The sequence below is a fragment of the Tachyglossus aculeatus genome, chromosome 8 (genome assembly GCF_015852505.1).
Source record: "Tachyglossus aculeatus isolate mTacAcu1 chromosome 8, mTacAcu1.pri, whole genome shotgun sequence".
In the NCBI taxonomy this organism is placed as follows: Eukaryota; Metazoa; Chordata; class Mammalia; order Monotremata; family Tachyglossidae; genus Tachyglossus; species Tachyglossus aculeatus.
Window position 1 is genome coordinate 39493408 of NC_052073.1, and position 18659 is coordinate 39512066.

General features: G+C 53.5%; 1 protein-coding gene across 1 annotated transcript in view; it reads left to right on the forward strand.

Moving 5' to 3' along the window:
* LOC119931440 (RNA-binding protein 12-like) overlaps positions 1-18659 on the forward strand; it is a 67581-nt gene that overhangs the window by 44954 nt on the left and 3968 nt on the right. Inside the window, 12 exon segments of the mRNA XM_038750083.1 lie at positions 6748-6876; positions 7042-7221; positions 7382-7456; positions 8565-8636; positions 10375-10458; positions 12574-12663; positions 14237-14335; positions 16845-16931; positions 17015-17074; positions 17913-18046; positions 18125-18179; positions 18398-18449. Of these exon segments, the coding sequence (XP_038606011.1) occupies positions 6748-6876; positions 7042-7221; positions 7382-7456; positions 8565-8636; positions 10375-10458; positions 12574-12663; positions 14237-14335; positions 16845-16931; positions 17015-17074; positions 17913-18046; positions 18125-18179; positions 18398-18449 (1117 nt within the window).

The following is an 18659-nucleotide window of genomic DNA, read 5'->3' on the forward strand; positions in this document are numbered from 1 at the left end:
CCCCTTTTAGACTGTGAGCCCACTGTTGGGTAGGGACCGTCTCTATATGTTGCCAACTTGGACTTCCCAAGCGCTTAGTCCAGTGCTCTGCACACAGTAAGTGCTCAATAAATACAATTGATTGATTGATTGGGGCAGGTCTCTGAAATGAGAAGTTTCTGACCTCCGGAGGATTCCTCGCCGCTCACAGTGAGAAGCGGCCCGGCTCAGTGGATGGAGCCCGGGATTTGGAGTCAGAGGTCATGGGTTCAAATCCCAGCTCCGCCACTTGTCAGCTGGGTGACCTTGGGCTAGTCACTTGACTTCTCTAGGCCTCAGGTGCCTCATCTGTAAAATGGGGATGAAGGCTGTGAGCCCCCCCGTGGGACAACCTGATCACCTTGTAACCTCCCCAGCGCTTAGAACAGTGCTTTGCACATAGTATGCACTTAATAAATGCCATTATTATTATTATCCCAGCTCCACCTTGGGCCTGCCTCGTGACCTTGGGCAAATAACTTGACTTCTCTGGACTTCCGTCACCTCATTCATTCATTCATTCAATCGTATTTATTGAGCGCTTGCTGTGTGCAGAGCACTGTACTAAGCACTTGGGAAGAACAAGTTGGCAACATATAGAGACGGTCCCTACCCAACAGTGGGCTCACAGTCTAGAAGGGGGAGACAGAGAACAAAACCAAACATATTTACAAAATAAAATAAGTAGAATAAATATGTACAAGTAAAATAAATAAATAGAGTAATAAATGTGTACAAACATATATACAGGTGCTGTGGGGAGGGGAAGGAGCTAAGGCAGGGGGATGGAGAGGGGGAGGAGGGGGAGAGGAAGGAGGGGGCTCATTCTGGGAAGGCCTCCTGGAGGAGGTGAGCTCTCAGTAGGGCCTTGAAGGGAGAAAGAGAGCCAGCTTGGCGGATGGGCAGAGGGATTGGGGGCATTCCGGGCCAGGGGGATGGCGTGGGCCGGGGGTCGACGGCGGGACCGGCGAGAACGAGGCACGGGGAGGAGGTGAGCGGCAGAGGAGCGGAGGGTGCGGGGTGGGCTGGAGAAGGACGGAAGGGAGGTGAGGGAGGAGGGGGCCAGGGGATGGATGGACAGCCTTGAAGCCCAGGGTGAGGAGTTTCTGCCTGATGCGTAGGTTGATTGGTAGCCACTGGAGATTTTTGAAGAGGGGAGTAACATGCCCAGAGCGTTTCTGGACAAAGACATTCTGGGCAGCGGCGTGAAGTATGGATTGAAGTGGGGAGAGACAGGAAGATGGGAGATCGGAGAGGAGGCCGATGCAGTCATCCAGACGGGATAGGATGAGCGCTTGAACGAGCAGGGTAGCGGTTTGGATGGAGAGGAAAGGGCGGATCTTGGCGACGTTGCGGAGGTGAGACCGGCAGGTTTTGGTGACGGCTTGGATGTGAGGGGTGAACGAGAGAGCGGAGTCGAGGATGACACCAAGGTTGGGGGCTCGTGAGACGGGAAGGATGGTAGTGCCGTCAACAGCGATGGGGGTTCCAATCCCAACTTTGCCACTTGTCTGCTGTGCGAGCTTGGGCGAGTCACTTCACTTCTCTGGGCTTCAGTTCCCTCATCTTTCCAGAGAAGACCGTGGACGCCAGACCGGGAGCGCTGGGTTCAGGACGGATGCCACTTGTCCGGTCACCAGCCCACTAGGAGGTCCCTCCGTGGGGGCGGGACACCCCGGCCCAAGGAGGCCCCCGGGTGTGGGGAGACCCTGACAACGCAGCCGAAGCCTCTCCGCACGCTGGATCGGAAGATGAGGTTGTGAGGAGGCAATTCTGCTGGATTCCTGGGGACGCGGGGCCCGGTGGCTCGGTCGCCTCGGTCACTCGCTCGGCTTCTTCGCCTTCTGCGACACCTTTATGGGCTCCGCCGCCGGTTAATCGGGAGAGAGCAACTCTTTCTCTTCCATGGGGATTGGGAAGGTGGGCCAGGCGGCCAGCCTCCTGGGAGGGACCGAGCAGCCCGGAGGCCCCGAGGGGACCACGGGGAGCCAGGCGGGGAGCACGGGGAGCCAGCCGGCCAGCGCTCCACCGCCGCCGGCGGGCGGGCGGGGGGAGGGAACTGCAGCCCACGGAGCAGGAGGGAAGAGGGAGCGCCCGGGAGGAGCCGGGGCGGGGGGGAGGGGCTTGTACAGCGCTTAGTGCAGTGTTTGGCACACAGTCAGCGCTTAACAAATACCACAGTCCTTCTCCTTATGATGATGATGGTGCAAGGGGCGGGGACGGTGGACAGTCGCTATCCGGCGTCCAAGGCCCCGCGTACCCTTTCAGCCGAGGAGAGGGGCGGCCGTGGCCAGAGCAGAGCGTCGCCCCAGAGCCCCGCGGGGAAGCTGGTGGGCGACTCCTACCATCATCTGTAAAATGGGGATTAAGGGTGTGAGCCCCATGGGGGGCAGGGACTGTGTGCAACCTGGTTAATTGGTATCTGCCCCAGCGCTTAGAACAGGGCTTGGCATGTAGTGAACACTTAACAAGCGTCTTAATTATTATGGTTGTTACGTGAACTGTCCGACTTGATTAGCTTCGATCTACCCCAGGGTTTCGAACAGTGCTTGGCACCTTTGTAAGTAACACAAATGCTATTAAAAGGAATATTACTAGACTGTGAGCCCACTGTTGGGTAGGGACCGTCTCTATGTGTTGCCAACTTGGACTTCCCAAGCGCTTAGTACAGTGCTCTGCACACAGTAAGCACTCAATAAATAAGATTGATGATGATGATTAGCTTTGATCTACTCCAGGGTTTCGAACAGTGCTTGGCACCTTTGTAAGTAACACAAATGCTATTAAAAGGAATATTATTAGACTGTGAGCCCACTGTTGGGTAGGGACTATCTCTATATGTTGTCAACTTGTGCTTCCCAAGCGCTTAGTACAGTGCTCTGCACACAGTAAGCACTCAATAAATAAGATTGATGATGATTAGCTTTGATCTACTCCAGGGTTTCGAACAGTGCTTGGCACCTTTGTAAGTAACACAAATGCTATTAAAAGGAATATTATTAGACTGTGAGCCCACTGTTGGGTAGGGACCGTCTCTATATGTTGCCAACTTGGACTTCCCAAGCGCTTAGTACAGTGCTCTGCACACAGTAAGCACTCAATAAATAAGATTGATGATGATGATTAGCTTTGATCTACTCCAGGGTTTCGAACAGTACTTGGCACCTTTGTAAGTAACACAAATGCTATTAAAAGGAATATTATTAGACTGTGAGCCCACTGTTGGGTAGGGACTATCTCTATATGTTGTCAACTTGTGCTTCCCAAGCGCTTAGTACAGTGCTCTGCACACAGTAAGCGCTCAATAAATACGATTGATGATGATGATGATGATGAAAAAAACAGCTTCTCCCCAGGTTACCTGGGGTCAAGGCTGTAGCAGGAGGGTGGGCCCCAAGGCTGGGGTGAAGGGCACCTGTATATATGTATATATATATTTGTACATATTTATTACTGTATTTATTTATTTTACTAGTACATATCTATTCTATTTATTTTATTTCGTTAGTATGTTTGGTTTTGTTCTCCGTCTCCCCCTTTTAGACTGTGAGCCCACTGTTGGGTAGGGACTGTCTCTAGATGTTGCCAACTTGGACTTCCCAAGCGCTCAGTACAGTGCTGTGCACGCAGTAAGCGCTCAATAAATACGATTGATTGATTGATTGATTGGGCTGGGAACAGCGGGGGTCAGTGAGCTCCTGGCCCGGCCCCCCGGGACGGCTAGGGAATCTGCCCGAGCCAGGCTCCCCCACCCAAATCTGACCCCAGGGACAAGGATGTCCAGCCCAGCCGGTGGTGGTGGCCACAGTGTCCCCTGGCGAGGGTGTCGGGCTGGTGACGGTATCCGGGCGGCAACACGGAGTCTGGCCGGTGAGGCCGTCCGGTGATGCCGGTTGGCGGTCGTGTCCAGCTGGTGAGGGTAGTGGGCCAGAAGTGATTCAAGTCTGGCCAACGGGAATGCCAGGCCGGTGGTGGTGTCCGGCCCGCGCAGGTGTCGGGTTGGTGGCGGCGTCCGGTTGGCGAGTTTTCCAGGCCGGTGGGGCCGCCGTGTGCAGGTCACGAGCGGCCGGCGATCGTGCCCAGGCCGCGAGGGTGGCGGTCCGGTGGTGGTGCCCGGCCAGTGAGGGTGTGGCGCCGGTGGTAGTGTCCGCTCAGTTGGGCCGATGTCATTTGAAAGAGGAACAAGCCGAGCTGGAACCGGGAAAGCGAGGCTGGGGATGGCCCCTGTGATTCAGCGATTCACGGGGCTCTGAGTCCTGCGTGGTGGGGAGTGTGTGTGTGGGGGGGGTGTGCTGAGCGCCCCCGGGGTCCAATAAGGGAGTCAATAAGGCGGTGGGCAGGCCGGTCAGCGCCGCTCCGAGAGGGCAGTTTGGGTGCCCGAGGGCACTGGGCACGGCGGTCCGAGCCGGGGGAGCGGCCCGTGTAGGGCCTGGCATCACTGGGGCGGTCAGCACAACGACTGGGGTCACCGCGAGGCCGGGCTCAGCAGGGCAAGGGGGGTGTCAGAGGAAGTGTAGAAGTGTATTTATTCTATTTATTTTATTTTATTAGTACGTTTGGTTTTGTTCTCTGCCTCCCCCTTTTAGACTGTGAGCCCACTGTTGGGTAGGGACTGTCTCTAGATGTTGCCAATTTGTACTTCCCAAGCGCTTAGTACAGTGCTGTGCATATAGTAAGCGCTCAATAAATACGATTGATGATGATATGTTGCCAACTTGTACTTCCCAAGCGCTTAGTCCAGTGCTCTGCACACAGTAAGTGCTTAATAAATACGATTGATGATGATGATGATGATGATGTAGAGCCAACCACCTTGCACCCCACCGTCCGGTCTGCGGAGGTGGGAGCAACGCGTGGCTCAGCGGAAAAGAGCACGGGCTTTGGAGTCGGAGGTCATGGGTTCAAATCCCGGCCCCGCCACTTGTCAGCTGGGTGACTTTGGGCAAGCCACGCAACGTCTCTGTGCCTCAGTTCCCTCATCTGTAAAATGGGGATGAAGACTGGGAGCCCCCCCCCCAGTGGGTCAACCTGATCACCTTGTAACCTCCCCAGCGCTTAGAACAGTGCTTTGCACATAGTAAGCGCCTAATGAATGCCATTAAAAAAAAAATGGGCAGTCACGAGTGTGGGGCTGTTGGGGTTGGAAATGCTCTCGCCCTCTACCCTGTCCCGCCCCCTTTTCTTTTTGTATGGTGTTGGTTACAGGCTTACCGTTTGCCAGGCACTGTACTGGGCGCCGTGTAGATATAAGGTAATGACGTTGTCGGACACGGGGCTCATCGTCTTAATCTCCATTTTACAGACGGGGTAACTGAGGCCCGGAGAAGTCAAGCGACTCGCCCAAGGCCCCACGCAGCGGAGAAGCGGCGGAGCCAGGATTAGAACCCAGGTCTTTCTGACTCCCGTCCGCTTCCTAGCCTCCCACCTGCTTTTTCCTGGTCCTTCTGTGCCCCAGCCTGGCTTCTCCCTCCCTGAGCCTTCCCTAAAATTCCCGGGATGGGGGAGGGAGAGGTGTGGGGGCCCCAGGCTGCCGAGGGATGGAGGGGAGTTGGAAGAGGGCCTGGGGCCGAGGGTTGGGGAGGGGAGGGTGGTGACCCTACCCAGCAGCGGGTTCACAGTCTAGAAGTGTATATTCTATTACCTGTATATATGTATATATGTTTGTACCTATTTATTACTCTATTTATTTATTTTACTTGTCCCTATCTATTCTATTTATTTTATTTTGTTAGTATGCTTGGTTTGGTTCTCTGTCTCCCCCTTTTAGACTGTGAACCCACTGTTGGGTAGGGACTGCCTCTATATGTTGCTAACTTGGACTTCCCAAGTGCTTAGTCCAGTGCTCTGCACACAGTAAGCGCTCAATAAATGCATATTTATTTACTTATTTATTTATTTTACTTGTCCCTACCTATCCTATTTATTTTATTTTGTTAGTATGCTTGGTTTTGTTCTCTGTCTCCCCCTTTTAGACTGTGAGCCCACTGTTGGGTAGGGACTGTCTCTATAAGTTGCTTATTTGTACTTCCCAAGCGCTTAGTCCAGTGCTCTGCACACAGTAAGCGCTCAATAAATGCATATTTATTTACTTATTTATTTATTTTACTTGTACCTATCTATTCTATTTATTTTATTTTGTTAGTATGCTTGGTTTTGTTCTCTGTCTCCCCCTTTTAGACTGTGAACCCACTGTTAGGTAGGGACTGTCTCTAGATGTTGCTAACTTGGACTTCCCAAGCGCTTTGTCCAGTGCTCTGCACACAGTAAGCGCTCAATCAATACATATTTATTTACTTATTTATTTATTTTACTTGTACCTATCTATTCTACTTATTTTATTTTGTTAGTATGCTTGGTTTTGTTCTCTGTCTCCCCCTTTTAGACTGTGAGCCCACTGTTGGGTAGGGACTGTCTCTAGATGTTGCCAACTTGGACTTCCCAAGCGCTTAGTCCAGTGCTCTGCACACAGTAAGCGCTCAATAAATACATATTTATTTACTTATTTATTTTACTTGTACCTATCTATTCTATTTATTTTATTTTGTTAGTATGCTTGGTTTTGTTCTCTGTCTCCCCCTTTTAGACTGTGAACCCACTGTTGGGTAGGGACTGTCTCTATAAGTTGCTTACTTGTACTTCCCAAGCGCTTAGTACAGTGCTCTGCAAACAGTAAGCGCTCAATAAATACAATTGATGATGATGATGACCCCCGACCCTTTCTCCCTCCAGATGGCCCACTGCGTGACCCCCGTGCACCTGACCGTCTCCTGCCGCGACCTCCTGGACAAGGACGTCGGCTCCAAGTCGGACCCCCTGTGCGTCCTGCTGCAGGACTCGGGGGCCGGGGGCTGGACCGAGGTGAGGGGGGCGGGCCGGGGGAGCGTCGGAGAAAGGGGTGAGGGGACTTAGGTCGACGCGGAGGTGAGGGGCTGGATGCCGGGGGCGACACGGGCGGCGGGGCCGGCTCGAGTGCCGGGGGGGTCTTCCGATCCTGGCGTCCCCCGAGCTCTGCCCGCTCCACAGCTGGGCCGCACGGAGCGGATCCGGAACTGCTCGAGCCCAGAGTTCTCCCGGCCGTTGCGTGTGGACTACCGCTTCGAGACCGTCCAGCGGCTCCGATTCGGCCTCTACGACATCGACAACCGGTCTCCGGAGTTGGGCGACGATGACTTCCTGGGCGGGGCCGAGTGCTCGCTGGGGCAGGTGCCCGGGGGGACGGGGGGTCCGGGGGGCGGTCCCCCCAAGGGGAAGGGTCCCAGGCACGCCGGACCCTTGGCCTCCGGGCCCAAGCTGCTAAGCGCCCGGTCAGGGGGAGGCCGGTTGCCCCCCCTCACCGCCTCCCCCGCTCTGGTTCTCGTCCCAGATCGTGTCCAGCCGAACCCTGACCTTGCCCCTGATGCTGAAGCCGGGAAAGCCGGCCGGAAAGAGCACCGTTACGGTGAGCGGGTGGGCCGCCCTGGGGGGGCTTGAGGGCTCTTGGCTCCGCGCCGGCCCAGGTCGTCACGGTGACAATCAGTCAGTCAATCGTATTGATTGAGCGCTTACTGTGTGCAGAGCACTGGACTTAGCGCTTGGGAAGTCCAAGTTGGCAACATATAAAAATAATAATAATAATAATGATGATGGCATTTATTAAGCGCTTACTATGTGCAAAGCACCGTTCTAAGCGCTGGGGAGGTTACAAGGTGATCAGGTTGTCCCCACGTGGGGCTCACAGTCTCAATCCCCATTTTACAGATGAGGTAACTGAGGCCCAGAGAAGTGAAGTGACTTGCCCAAAGTCACACAGCTGACAATTGGCGGAGCCGAGGTTTGAACCCGTGACCTCTGACTCCAAAGCCCGGGCTCTTCTCCACTGAGCCACGCTGCTTCTAGACCGTCTTCTTATAGAGACGGTCCCTACCCAACGGTGGCCTCCCAGTCATTCATTCATTCAGTGATATTTACTGAGTGCTCACTGTGTGCAGAGCACTGCATTAAGCAAGTGGGAGGGTACAATACAGCAGTAGACACATTCCCTGCCCACAACCAGCCCACGGTCTAGAAGGGTGGAGACAGACACAAATAAATGAAATTCCAGAGATGTACATGAGTGCTGTGGGGCTGGGAGCGGGGAAGAGCAAAGGGAGCAAGTCCAGGTGATGCGGAAGGGAGTGGGAGATGAGGAAAGGTGGGACAATCTGTCTCCCACCCCTAAACCGTGGGGGTCCCTCAAGGTTCGGTTCTGGGTTCCCTTCGATTGCCCCTTTGGCTTTTAACTACCACCGCTATGCGGGTGATACCCAAACCTACATCTCCCGGGCAGGACTCCCTTCTCCTCTTCAGTCTCCTATTTCCTCCTGCTCTCAGGGCATCTGTACTTGATGCACCTCAAAACTTAACACACAGCATTGCCTGATGGATAGAGAGATCCGGATGCGCCCAGCTGCCAAGAGCTTGGCGTGGAGGGGTGGCGCGGGGCCACGGCCTAGACCCCCGAGACCCCCGACCTCCCCGCCGAGTCCTAACCTCCAATCCCCGTCTCCGGCCCCCGTCCCCGGGCTTAGATCTCGGCCGAGGAAGTGAAGGATGCCCAAGTGGTCACCATGGAGGTGGAGGCCCGAAATCTGGACAAGAAGGTAGCGGGCAGGGGGTGGCGCGGGGCGGGGGCGGCAGGAGGGGTCTGGGGTCCCGAAGCACGTCCCCGGGAGGGGCAGTGGGGAGAAGAAGCAAGAGAATCGAGGCCAGAGGGGGACACGGGGGTCCCACAGAGGTTCCAGGGGGAGGACGTGGGGGTCCCGCGAGGGTTAGAGGGGGACATGGGGGTCCCGAGACGTTAGGGTGAGAACGTGGGCGTCCTGTGAGAGGTTCAGGAGGGTTTGGGAATGGTCCGTGGGGGTCCTGAGAGTTCGGGGGGATCGTGGGTGGCCCAGGATGACGTGGGACCCCAAATCCCGGGAGAGGGTTGGGGCCTTGGTTCCCTCTTTGTCCATCCAGAACGCGTGGGCCCAGCCCCCTCAATAATAATAATAATAATGATGGCATTTATTGAGCGCTTACTATGTGCAAAGCACCGTTCTAAGCGCCGGGGAGGTTACAAGGTGATCGGCGTGGCTCAGTGGAAAGAGCCCGGGCTTTGGAGTCAGAGGTCTGCCAACTGTCAGCCGTGTGACTTGGGGCAAGTCATTTAACCTCTCTACGCCTCAGTTCCCTCCTCTGTAAAAATGGGGATGAAGACTGTGAACCATCCGTGGGGCAACCTGATCACCTTGTAACCTCCCCAGCGCTTAGAATGGTGCTTGCACGTAGTAAGCGCTTAACAAATACCATTATTATGAGACTGTGAGCCCACTGTTGGGCAGGGACTGTCTCTATATGTTGCCAACGTTTACTTCCCAAGCGCTTAGTACAGTGCTCTGCACACAGCAAGCGCTCAATAAATACGATTGATCGATTGATTGTTATTATTATCAGGTTGTCCCACGGGAGGTTCACAGTCCTGATCCCCATTTTCCAGATGAGGGAACTGAGGCCCAGAGGAGTGAAGTGACTTGCCCAGAGTCACCCGGCTGACAAATGGCGGAGCCGGGATTTGAACCCACGACCTCCGACTCCAAAGCCCGGGCTCTTTCCATGTCTGCGCTTGGGAAGTACAAGTTGGCAACATATGGAGACGGTCCCTACCCAGCAGCGGGTTCACAGTCTAGAAGTGTATATTCTATTACCTGTATATTCTATTACTTGTATATACGTATATATGTTTGCATATATTTATTGCTCTATTTATTTATTTTACTTGTACATATCTATTCTATTTATTTTACTTGTACATATCTATTCTATTTACTTTATTTTGTTAGTATGTTTGGTTTCGTTCTCTGTCTCCCCCTTTTAGACTGTGAACCCACTGTTGGGTAGGGACTGTCTCTAGATGTTGCCAACTTGGACTTCCCAAGCGCTTAGTACAGTGCTCTGCACACAGTAAGCGCTCAATAAATACAGTTGATGATGATGCTGTGTGACCTTGGGCAAGTCACTTCACTTCTCTGAGCCTCAGTTCCCTCATCTTTAAAATGGGGGTGAAGACTGTGAGCCCCACGTGGGACAACCTGATCACCTTGTATCCGAACAGCGCTTTGCACATAGTAAGCGCTTCACAAGTGCTGTCATTATTATTATTATTATTATTATTTCCACTGAGCCATGCTGCTTCTTAACCCACCCAGAGCACGGGGGAGGGCGGGAGGGGAGGATGCCACCTTTGACCCCCCGAGTCGGAGCCGCCCCCCGGACTCCCCCCGGGACGGCGGCGGACGGGGCCGGGGGAGGTCGCGGCCCGTGCCGCCCCCGGCGCCGACCCCCGTGGGCTTGCGGCAGGACTTCCTGGGAAAATCGGATCCGTTCCTGGAACTTTACCGGCAGTGGGACGAGCAGCAGTGGCGACTGGTCTACCGATCCGAGGTGCGGACCCCCCCTCCGCGCGCCCCCGACTCCTTTCCCGACGACGGGACTGGAAAGACTGGGCAGGGGGCAGGGGACGGGCGGCCCGCCTGACCCCCGGCCGCGTTGATGATGATGATGATGGTGATGATGGCATTTATTAAGCGCTTACTATGTGCAGAGCACTGTTCTAAGCGCTGGGGAGGTTACAAGGCGATCACGTTGTCCCACGGGGGGCTCCCAGTCATCATCATCATCATCAATCGTATTTATTGAGCGCTTACTGTGTGCAGAGCACTGGGCTAAGCGCTTGGGAAGTACAAGTTGGCAACATATACAGTCCCTACCCAACAGTGGGCTCACAGTCTAATAATAATGGTATTTTGTAAGTGCTTACTATGTGCAAAGCACTGTTCTAAGCGCTGGGGAGGTTACAAGGCGATCAGGTTGTCCCACGGGGGGCTCCCAGTCTTAATCCCCATTTTACAGAGGCACAGAGAAGTTGTGACTTTTCTTTTTTCATGTCATGTCTGAAGCGCTTACTATGTGCAGAGCACTGTTCTAAGCACTGGGGAGGTTACAAGGCGATCAGGTTGTCCCACGGTGGGCTCCCAGTCTTAATCCCCATTTTACAGATGAGGTCACTGAGGCATAGAAGTTGTGACTTTTTTTTTATGGCATTTATTAAGCGCTTACTATGTGCAGAGCACTGTTCTAAGCGCTGGGGAGGTTACAAGGAGATCAGATTGTCCCACAGGGGGCTCCCAGTCTTAATCCCCATTTTACAGGTGAGGTCACTGAGGCACAGAGAAGTTGTGACTTTTTTTTTATGGCATTTGTTAAGCACTTACTATGTGCAGAGCACTGTTCTAAGCACTGGGGAGGTTACAAGGTGATCAGGGGGCTCACAGTCTTAATCCCCATTTTACAGATGAGAGGTCACTGGGGCACAGAGAAGTTGTGACTTTTCTTTTTTTATGGCATTTCTTAAGCGCTTACTATGTGCAAAGCACTGTTCTAAGCGCTGGGGAGGTTACAAGGTGATCAGGTTGTCCCACGGGGGGCTCCCGGTCTTAGTCCCCATTTTACAGGGGAGAGGTCACTGAGGCACAGAGAAGTTGTGACTTTTTTTTGTGGCATTTATTAAGCGCTTACTATGTGCAAAGCACTGTTCTAAGCGCTGGGGAGGTTACAGGTCGATCACGTTGTCCCACAGGGGCTCCCATTCTTAATCCCCATTTTACAGATGAGGTCACTGAGGCACAGAGAAGTTGTGACTTCTTTTTTTATGGCATTTATTAAGCGCTTACTATGTGCAGAGCACTGTTCTAAGCGATGGGGAGGTTATAAGGTGATCAGGTTGTCCCACGGGGGGCTCCTGGTCTTAGTCCCCATTTTACAGATGAGGTCACTGAGGCACAGAGAAGTTGTGACTTTTTTTATGGCATTTATTATGTGCTTACTATGTGCAAAGCACTGTTCTAAGCACTGGGGAGGTTACAAGGTGATCAGGTTGTCCCATGGGGTGCTCCCAGTCTTAATCCCCATTTTACAGATGAGGTCACTGAGGTACAGAGAAGTTGTGACTATTTTTATGGCATTTCTTAAACGATTACTATGTGCAAAGCGCTGTTCTAAGCGCTGGGGAGGTTACAAGGCAATCAGGTTGTCCCACGGGGGGCTCCCAGTCTTAATCCCCATTTTACAGATGAGGTCACTGAGGCACAGAGAAGTTGTGATTTTTTTTATGGCATTTATTAAGGGCTTACTATGTGCAGAGCACTGTTCTAAGCGTGGGGAGGTTACAAGGCGATCAGGTTGTCCCACGGGGGGCTCCCAGTCTTAGTCCCCATTTTACAGATGAGGCACAGAGAAGTTGTGACTTTTCTTTTTTCATGGCATTTATTAAGCGCTTCCTATGTGCAAAGCACTGTTCTAAGCGCTGGGAAGGTTACAAGGTGATAAGGTTGTCCCACAGGAGGCTCCCAGTCTTAGTCCCCATTTTACAGATGAGGTCACTGGGGCCACAGAGAAGTGAAGTAACTTGCCCAAAGCCACACAGCTAATTGCCAGCGCCGGGATTTGAACCCACGACCGGGGCCTTTCCACTGAGCCACGCTGCGTTCTCCCCTTCAGGTGATCAAGGACAATCTAAACCCCTCCTGGCGCAAGTTCAGCACCCCCCTGCAGAGCCTCTGCGGGGGCGACGCCAACGCCCCAATCCAGGTGAGGTGAGCCCCGACTTCCCGGACCCCCCAACGCTGCCGTCCCCCTCCAGGCGTGTGGAGCGAGGGCCCACCAGAGCACTGGACTAAGCGCTTGGGAAGTCCAAGTTGGCAGCACATGGAGACGGTCCCTACCCAACAGCGGGTTCACAGTCTAGAAGTGTATATTCTATTACCTGTATATATGTATATATGTCTGTACCTATTTATTACTCTATTTATTTCCTTATTTATTTATTTTACTTGTCCCTATCTATTCTATTTATTTTCTTTTGTTAGTATGTTTGGTTTTGTTCTCTGTCTCCCCCTTTTAGACTGTGAACCCACTGTTGGGTAGGGACCGTCTCTATGTGTTGCCAATTTGTACTTCCCAAGCGCTTAGTCCAGTGCTCTGCACACAGTAAGCGCTCAATAAATACGATTGATGATGATATCCATTCTATTTATTTTATTTTGTTAGTATGGTTTTGTTCTCTGTCTCCCCCTTTTAGACTGTGAGCCCACTGTTGGATCGGGACAGTCTCTATCTCTTGCCAACTTGGACTTCCCAAGCGCTTAGTCCAGTGCCCTGCACACAGTAAGCGCTCAATAAATACGACTGATGATGATGACGATATCCATTCTATTTATTTTATTTTGTTAGTATGTTTGGTTTTGTTCTCTGTCTCCCCCTTTTAGACTGTGAGCCCACTGTTGGGTGGGGACCGTCTCTCTATGTTGCCAACTTGGACTTCCCAAGCGCTTAGTGCAGTGCTCTGCACACAGTAAGCGCTCAATAAATACGACTGATGATGATGACGATATCCATTCTATTTATTTTATTTTGTTATTATGTTTGGTTTTGTTCTCTGTCTCCCCCTTTTAGACTGTGAGCCCACTGTTGGGTGGGGACCGTCTCTATATGTTGCCAACTTGGACTTCCCAAGCGCTTAGTCCAGTGCTCTGCACACAGTAAGCGCTCAATAAATACGATTGATGATGATGATGATGATGATATCTATGCTGTTTATTTTATTTTGTTAGTATGTTTGGTTTTGTAGTCTGTCTCCCCCTTTTAGACTGTGAACCCACTGTTGGGTCGGGACCGTCTCTATATGTTGCTAACTTGGACTTCCCAAGCGCTTAGTCCAGTGCTCTGCACACAGTAAGCGCTCAATAAATACGATTGATGATGATTACGATATCCATTCTGTTTATTTTATTTTGTTAGTACGTTTGGTTTTGTTCTCTGTCTCCCCCTTTTAGACTGTGAACCCACTGTTGGGTGGGGACCGTCTCCATATGTTGCCAACTTGGACTTCCCAAGCGCTTAGTCCAGTGCTCTGCACACAGTAGGCGCTCAATCAGTACGATTGATGATGATGATATGTTGCCAACTTGGACTTCCCAAGCGCTTAGTCCAGTGCTCTGCACACAGTAAGCGCTCAATAAATACGATTGATGATGATGACCGACTGCTCCCAACTCACCTTCCGCTCCCGACCTGGGTCCGATGGAGCCGGGGGGCGGGTTGGGGGGGGGGCGGGGATGGCGACCCCTGAGCCGATCCGGCCCCCGCTCCCGTCCCCGCACAGGTGCGTTGCCTGGACTATGACGGGGACGGCTCCCACGACCTCATCGGCTCCTTCCAGACCACGTTGGCCCGGCTGCAGGGGGCCGGCGCGGGCCTCCCCGTGAGTTCTCCCCCCGTCCCAGTCCGTCCCAGTCCGTCCTCCCGTCTCTCCCCGCTTCGGTCTGCGCTTCACTGTCTACGCTTCAAGCAGCGTGGCTCGGTGGAAAGAGGTCATGGGTTCGAATCCCGGCTCTGCCACGTGCCTGCTGTGTGACCCTGGGCAAGTCACTTCACTTCTCTGAGCCTCACTTCCCTCATCTGGAAAATGGGGATGAAGATCGGGAGCCCCACGTGGGGCAACCTGATCACCTTGTATCCCCCCCAGCGCTTAGAACAGTGCTTTGCACATAGTAAGCGCTTAACAAATGCCATTATTACATATGTATATATGTTTGCACATATTTATTACTCTATTTTACCCGTACATATCTATTTATTTTATTTTGTTAGTATGTTTGGTTTTGTTCTCTGTCTCCCCCTTCTAGACTGTGAGCCCACTGTTGGGTAGGGACTGTCTCTAGATGTTGCCAACTTGGACTTCCCAAGCGCTTAGTCCAGTGCTCTGCACACAGTAAGCGCTCAATAAATACGATCGATTGATTGATTGATTGATTCACTCCGCTGCCCGGATCATCTCTGTGCAGAAACGCTCTGGGCATGGCACTCCCCTCCTCGAAAATCACCAGCGGCTGCCTGTCAACCTTCGCATCGAGCAAAAACTCCTCACCCTGGGCTTCCAGGCTGTCCATCCATCCCCTGGCTCCCTCCTACCTCACCTCCCTTCTCTCCTTCTCCATCGCAGCCCGCACCCTCCGCTCCTCCGCCGCTAATCTCCTCACCGTACCTCGTTCTCGCCCGTCCCGCCGTCGACCCCCGGCCCACGTCTTTCCCCTGGCCCGGAATGCCCCCAATCCCTCTGCCCATCCGCCAAGCTCGCTCTCTTCCTCCCTTCAAAGCCCTACAGAGAGCTCACCTCCTCTGGGAGGCCTTTCCAGATTGAGCCCCCCTGCCCCTGTATATATGTCTGTACAGATTTATTAACTCTATTTATTCTACTTGTACGTACTTCCATATTCTATATATTTTGTTAATGATGTGCATCTAGCTTTAATTCTCTTTGTTCTGACGATTTTGACGCCCGTCTACATGTTTTGTTTTGTTGCCCGTCTCCCGCTTCTAGACCGTGAGCCCGTTGTCGGGTAGGGACCGTCTCTGTTGCCGACTTGTACTTCCCAAGCGCTTAGCCCGGTGCTCCATGTTCTATTTATTTTGTTAATGATGTGCATCTAACTTTAATTCTATTTGTTCTGATGATTTTGACACCCATCTACGTGTTTTGCTTTGTTGCCCGTCTCCCGCTTCTAGACTCTGAGCCCATTGTCGGGTAGGGACCGCCTCTGTTGCCGACTTGTACTTCCCCAGCGCTTAGCCCGGCGCTCCATATTTATTTATTTTGTTAATGATGTGCATCTAGCTTTAATTCCATTTGTTCTGACGATTTTGACGCCCGTCTACGTGTTTTGTTTCGTTGCCCGTCTCCCGCTTCTAGACTCTGAGCCCATTGTCGGGTAGGGACCGCCTCTGTTGCCGACTTGTACTTCCCAAGCGCTTAGCCCGGCGCTCCATATTTATTTATTTTGTTAATGATGTGCATCTAGCTTTAATTCTCTTTGTTCTGACGATTTTGACGCCCGTCTACATGTTTTGTTTTGTTGCCCGTCTCCCGCTTCTAGACTCTGAGCCCATTGTCGGGTAGGGACCACCTCTGTTGCTGACTTGTACTTCCCAAGCGCTTAGCCCGGCGCTCCATATTTATTTATTTTGTTAATGATGTGCATCTAGCTTTAATTCCATTTGTTCCGACGATTTTGACTCCCGTCTACATGTTTTGTTGCCCGTCTCCCGCTTCTAGACCGTGAGCCCGTTGTCGGGTAGGGACCGTCTCTGTTGCCGACTTGTACTTCCCAAGCGCTTAGCCCGGCGCTCCATATTTATTTATTTTGTTAATGATGTGCATCTAGCTTTAATTCCATTTGTTCTGACGATTTTGACGCCCGTCTACGTGTTTTGTTTTGTTGCCCGTCTCCCACTTCTAGACCGTGAGGCCCGTTGTCGGGTAGGGACCGTCTCTGTTGCCGACTTGTACTTCCCAAGCGCTTAGCCCGGTGCTCCATATTCTATTTATTTTGTTAATGATGTGCATCTAGCTTTAATTCTATTTGTTCTGACGATTTTGACGCCCGTCTCCGTGTTTTGTTTCGTTGCCCGTCTCCCGCTTCTAGACTGTGAGGCCTGATGTCGGGTAGGGACCGCCTCTGTTGCCGACTCGTACTTCCCAAGCGCTCAGCCCGGTGCTCCGCACACAGTAAGCGCTCAATAAGTATAAATGAAGGAATGATCCGTCAAGGTTATTTACCGAACGCAGAGCGCCGGACTGAGCACGCGGGAGGGTCCGATAGCTCGGAAGTGGCGGGCACGTCCCTGCCCATAGCAGAAGTTACGGTCTAGAGACGAGCTTACGGTGCGGTGGAGGCCCAGGGTGTTGTCTACAGCTTGCCCCTCTGCCCCAGGCGGAGTTCGAGTGCGTCCACCCCGAGAAGCAGAAGAAGAAGAAAAGCTACAAGAACTCCGGGATCATCCGGGTGAAGGCGTGTCAGGTACGGGACCCTCTGACCCCTGACCTTTGACCTCCGCCCCCCACCCGCCTTGACCCGCCCTGACTTGGTTCCTGGTTCCGTAGATCGAGACGGAGTTTTCCTTCCTGGATTACGTGATGGGCGGCTGCCAGATCAACTTCACCGTGAGAGCGGGCGACGGGCACGGGGAGGCAGACCGTGAGACGGACAGAGCGCTGTCGGTCCATCAGTCATATTCAGTCAATCAATCAATCAATCAATCAATCGTATTTATTGAGCGCTTACTGTGTGCAGAGCACTGGACTAAGCGCTTGGGAAGTCCAAGTTGGCAACCTATACAGTCCCTACCCAACAGTGGGCTCACAGTCATATTTATGGAGCGCTTACTGCGTGAGGAGCGCCATACTGAGCACTTCGGAGCGGGCGGTAGAGTCGGTGGACACCACCCCTGCCCACCGGGAGTCCGAAGAGGGGGAGGCAGACGTTACTATAATTTAATTAATGACCGATCCGGACGTGGGGCAAGCAGAGAAGCAGCGTGGCTCCGTGGAAAAACCCCGGGCTTTGGAGTCAGAGGTCATGGGTTCAGATCCCGGCTCCGCCAGTCGTCAGCCGTGTGACTTTGGGCAAGTCGCTTCTCTGGGCCTCGGTTCCCTCATCTGTAAAATGAGGATGAAGACCGGGAGGGACAACCTCGTCACCTTGTAACCTCCCCAGCGCTGCGTCTAGTAAGCGCTTAGTAAATGCCATCATTAGTACGGGTCCCAGCGCACGGTAAGCGCTCAGTGAATACGGTCGAACGGGTGCCGTGGGGCCGAAGGGGCTGGGGGGATCAATCAATCAATCAATCAGTCGTATTTATTGAGCGCTTACTGTGTGCAGAGCACTGTACTAAGCGCTTGGGAAGTCCAAGTTGGCAATATATAGAGACGGTCCCTACCCAACAGTGGGCTCCCAGTCTACCCCCCCAATTCGGCCAGCTCGGACCGTCCCCCTCCCCAGGTGGGCGTGGACTTCACCGGCTCCAACGGGGACCCCTCGTCCCCCGACTCCCTGCACTACCTCAGCCCCTCGGGGGTCAACGAGTACCTGACGGCCCTGTGGAGCGTGGGCAGCGTGGTTCAAGACTACGACGCGTGAGTTGCCCCCCGCCCCCGAACCTCCCCGCTCTCCTCCCCCACCCCCGGCCAGTGACCGTCTTTCTCCCTCTCTAGGGACAAGCTGTTCCCCGCGTTTGGATTTGGGGCCCAGGTGCCCCCCGACTGGCAGGTGGGCTCCCTCCGTCCGCTCCCCGGCGGGCCCGAGGGGGAAGCCAAGTCGGGGAGGGGACCGGGGCCGCGGGGGTATCCCTCCCCCGGGGGTCCTCGGGGGCCGCAGCGTACGGATCGCCAGCTCGTCCTCCGTCCCCGACAAGTGCGACTCCGTTGCCGGCGTTGGGCACCGGGCGCGGGGCGGCGATGGGCGTTCGTGTCCTTTGTCCCTTCTAGGTGTCCCATGAGTTTGCCCTGAATTTCAACCCTGATAACCCCTACTGCAAAGGTAAGACTCGTCAATCACCCCATTGCCCGGGGCAAACCAACCACCCCATCCTACCCCGCTGCCCAGGGCAGACGGACTCCCCCGACCCTACTCCGCTGGCCAGGGCAGGCCAACTCGACACTGGGCCCCACTGCCCAGGTCAGACTGGCACCTGCGGCAGATTGACCCCCTCGCCGTACCCCGATGCCCGGGGCAGAATAATAATAATAG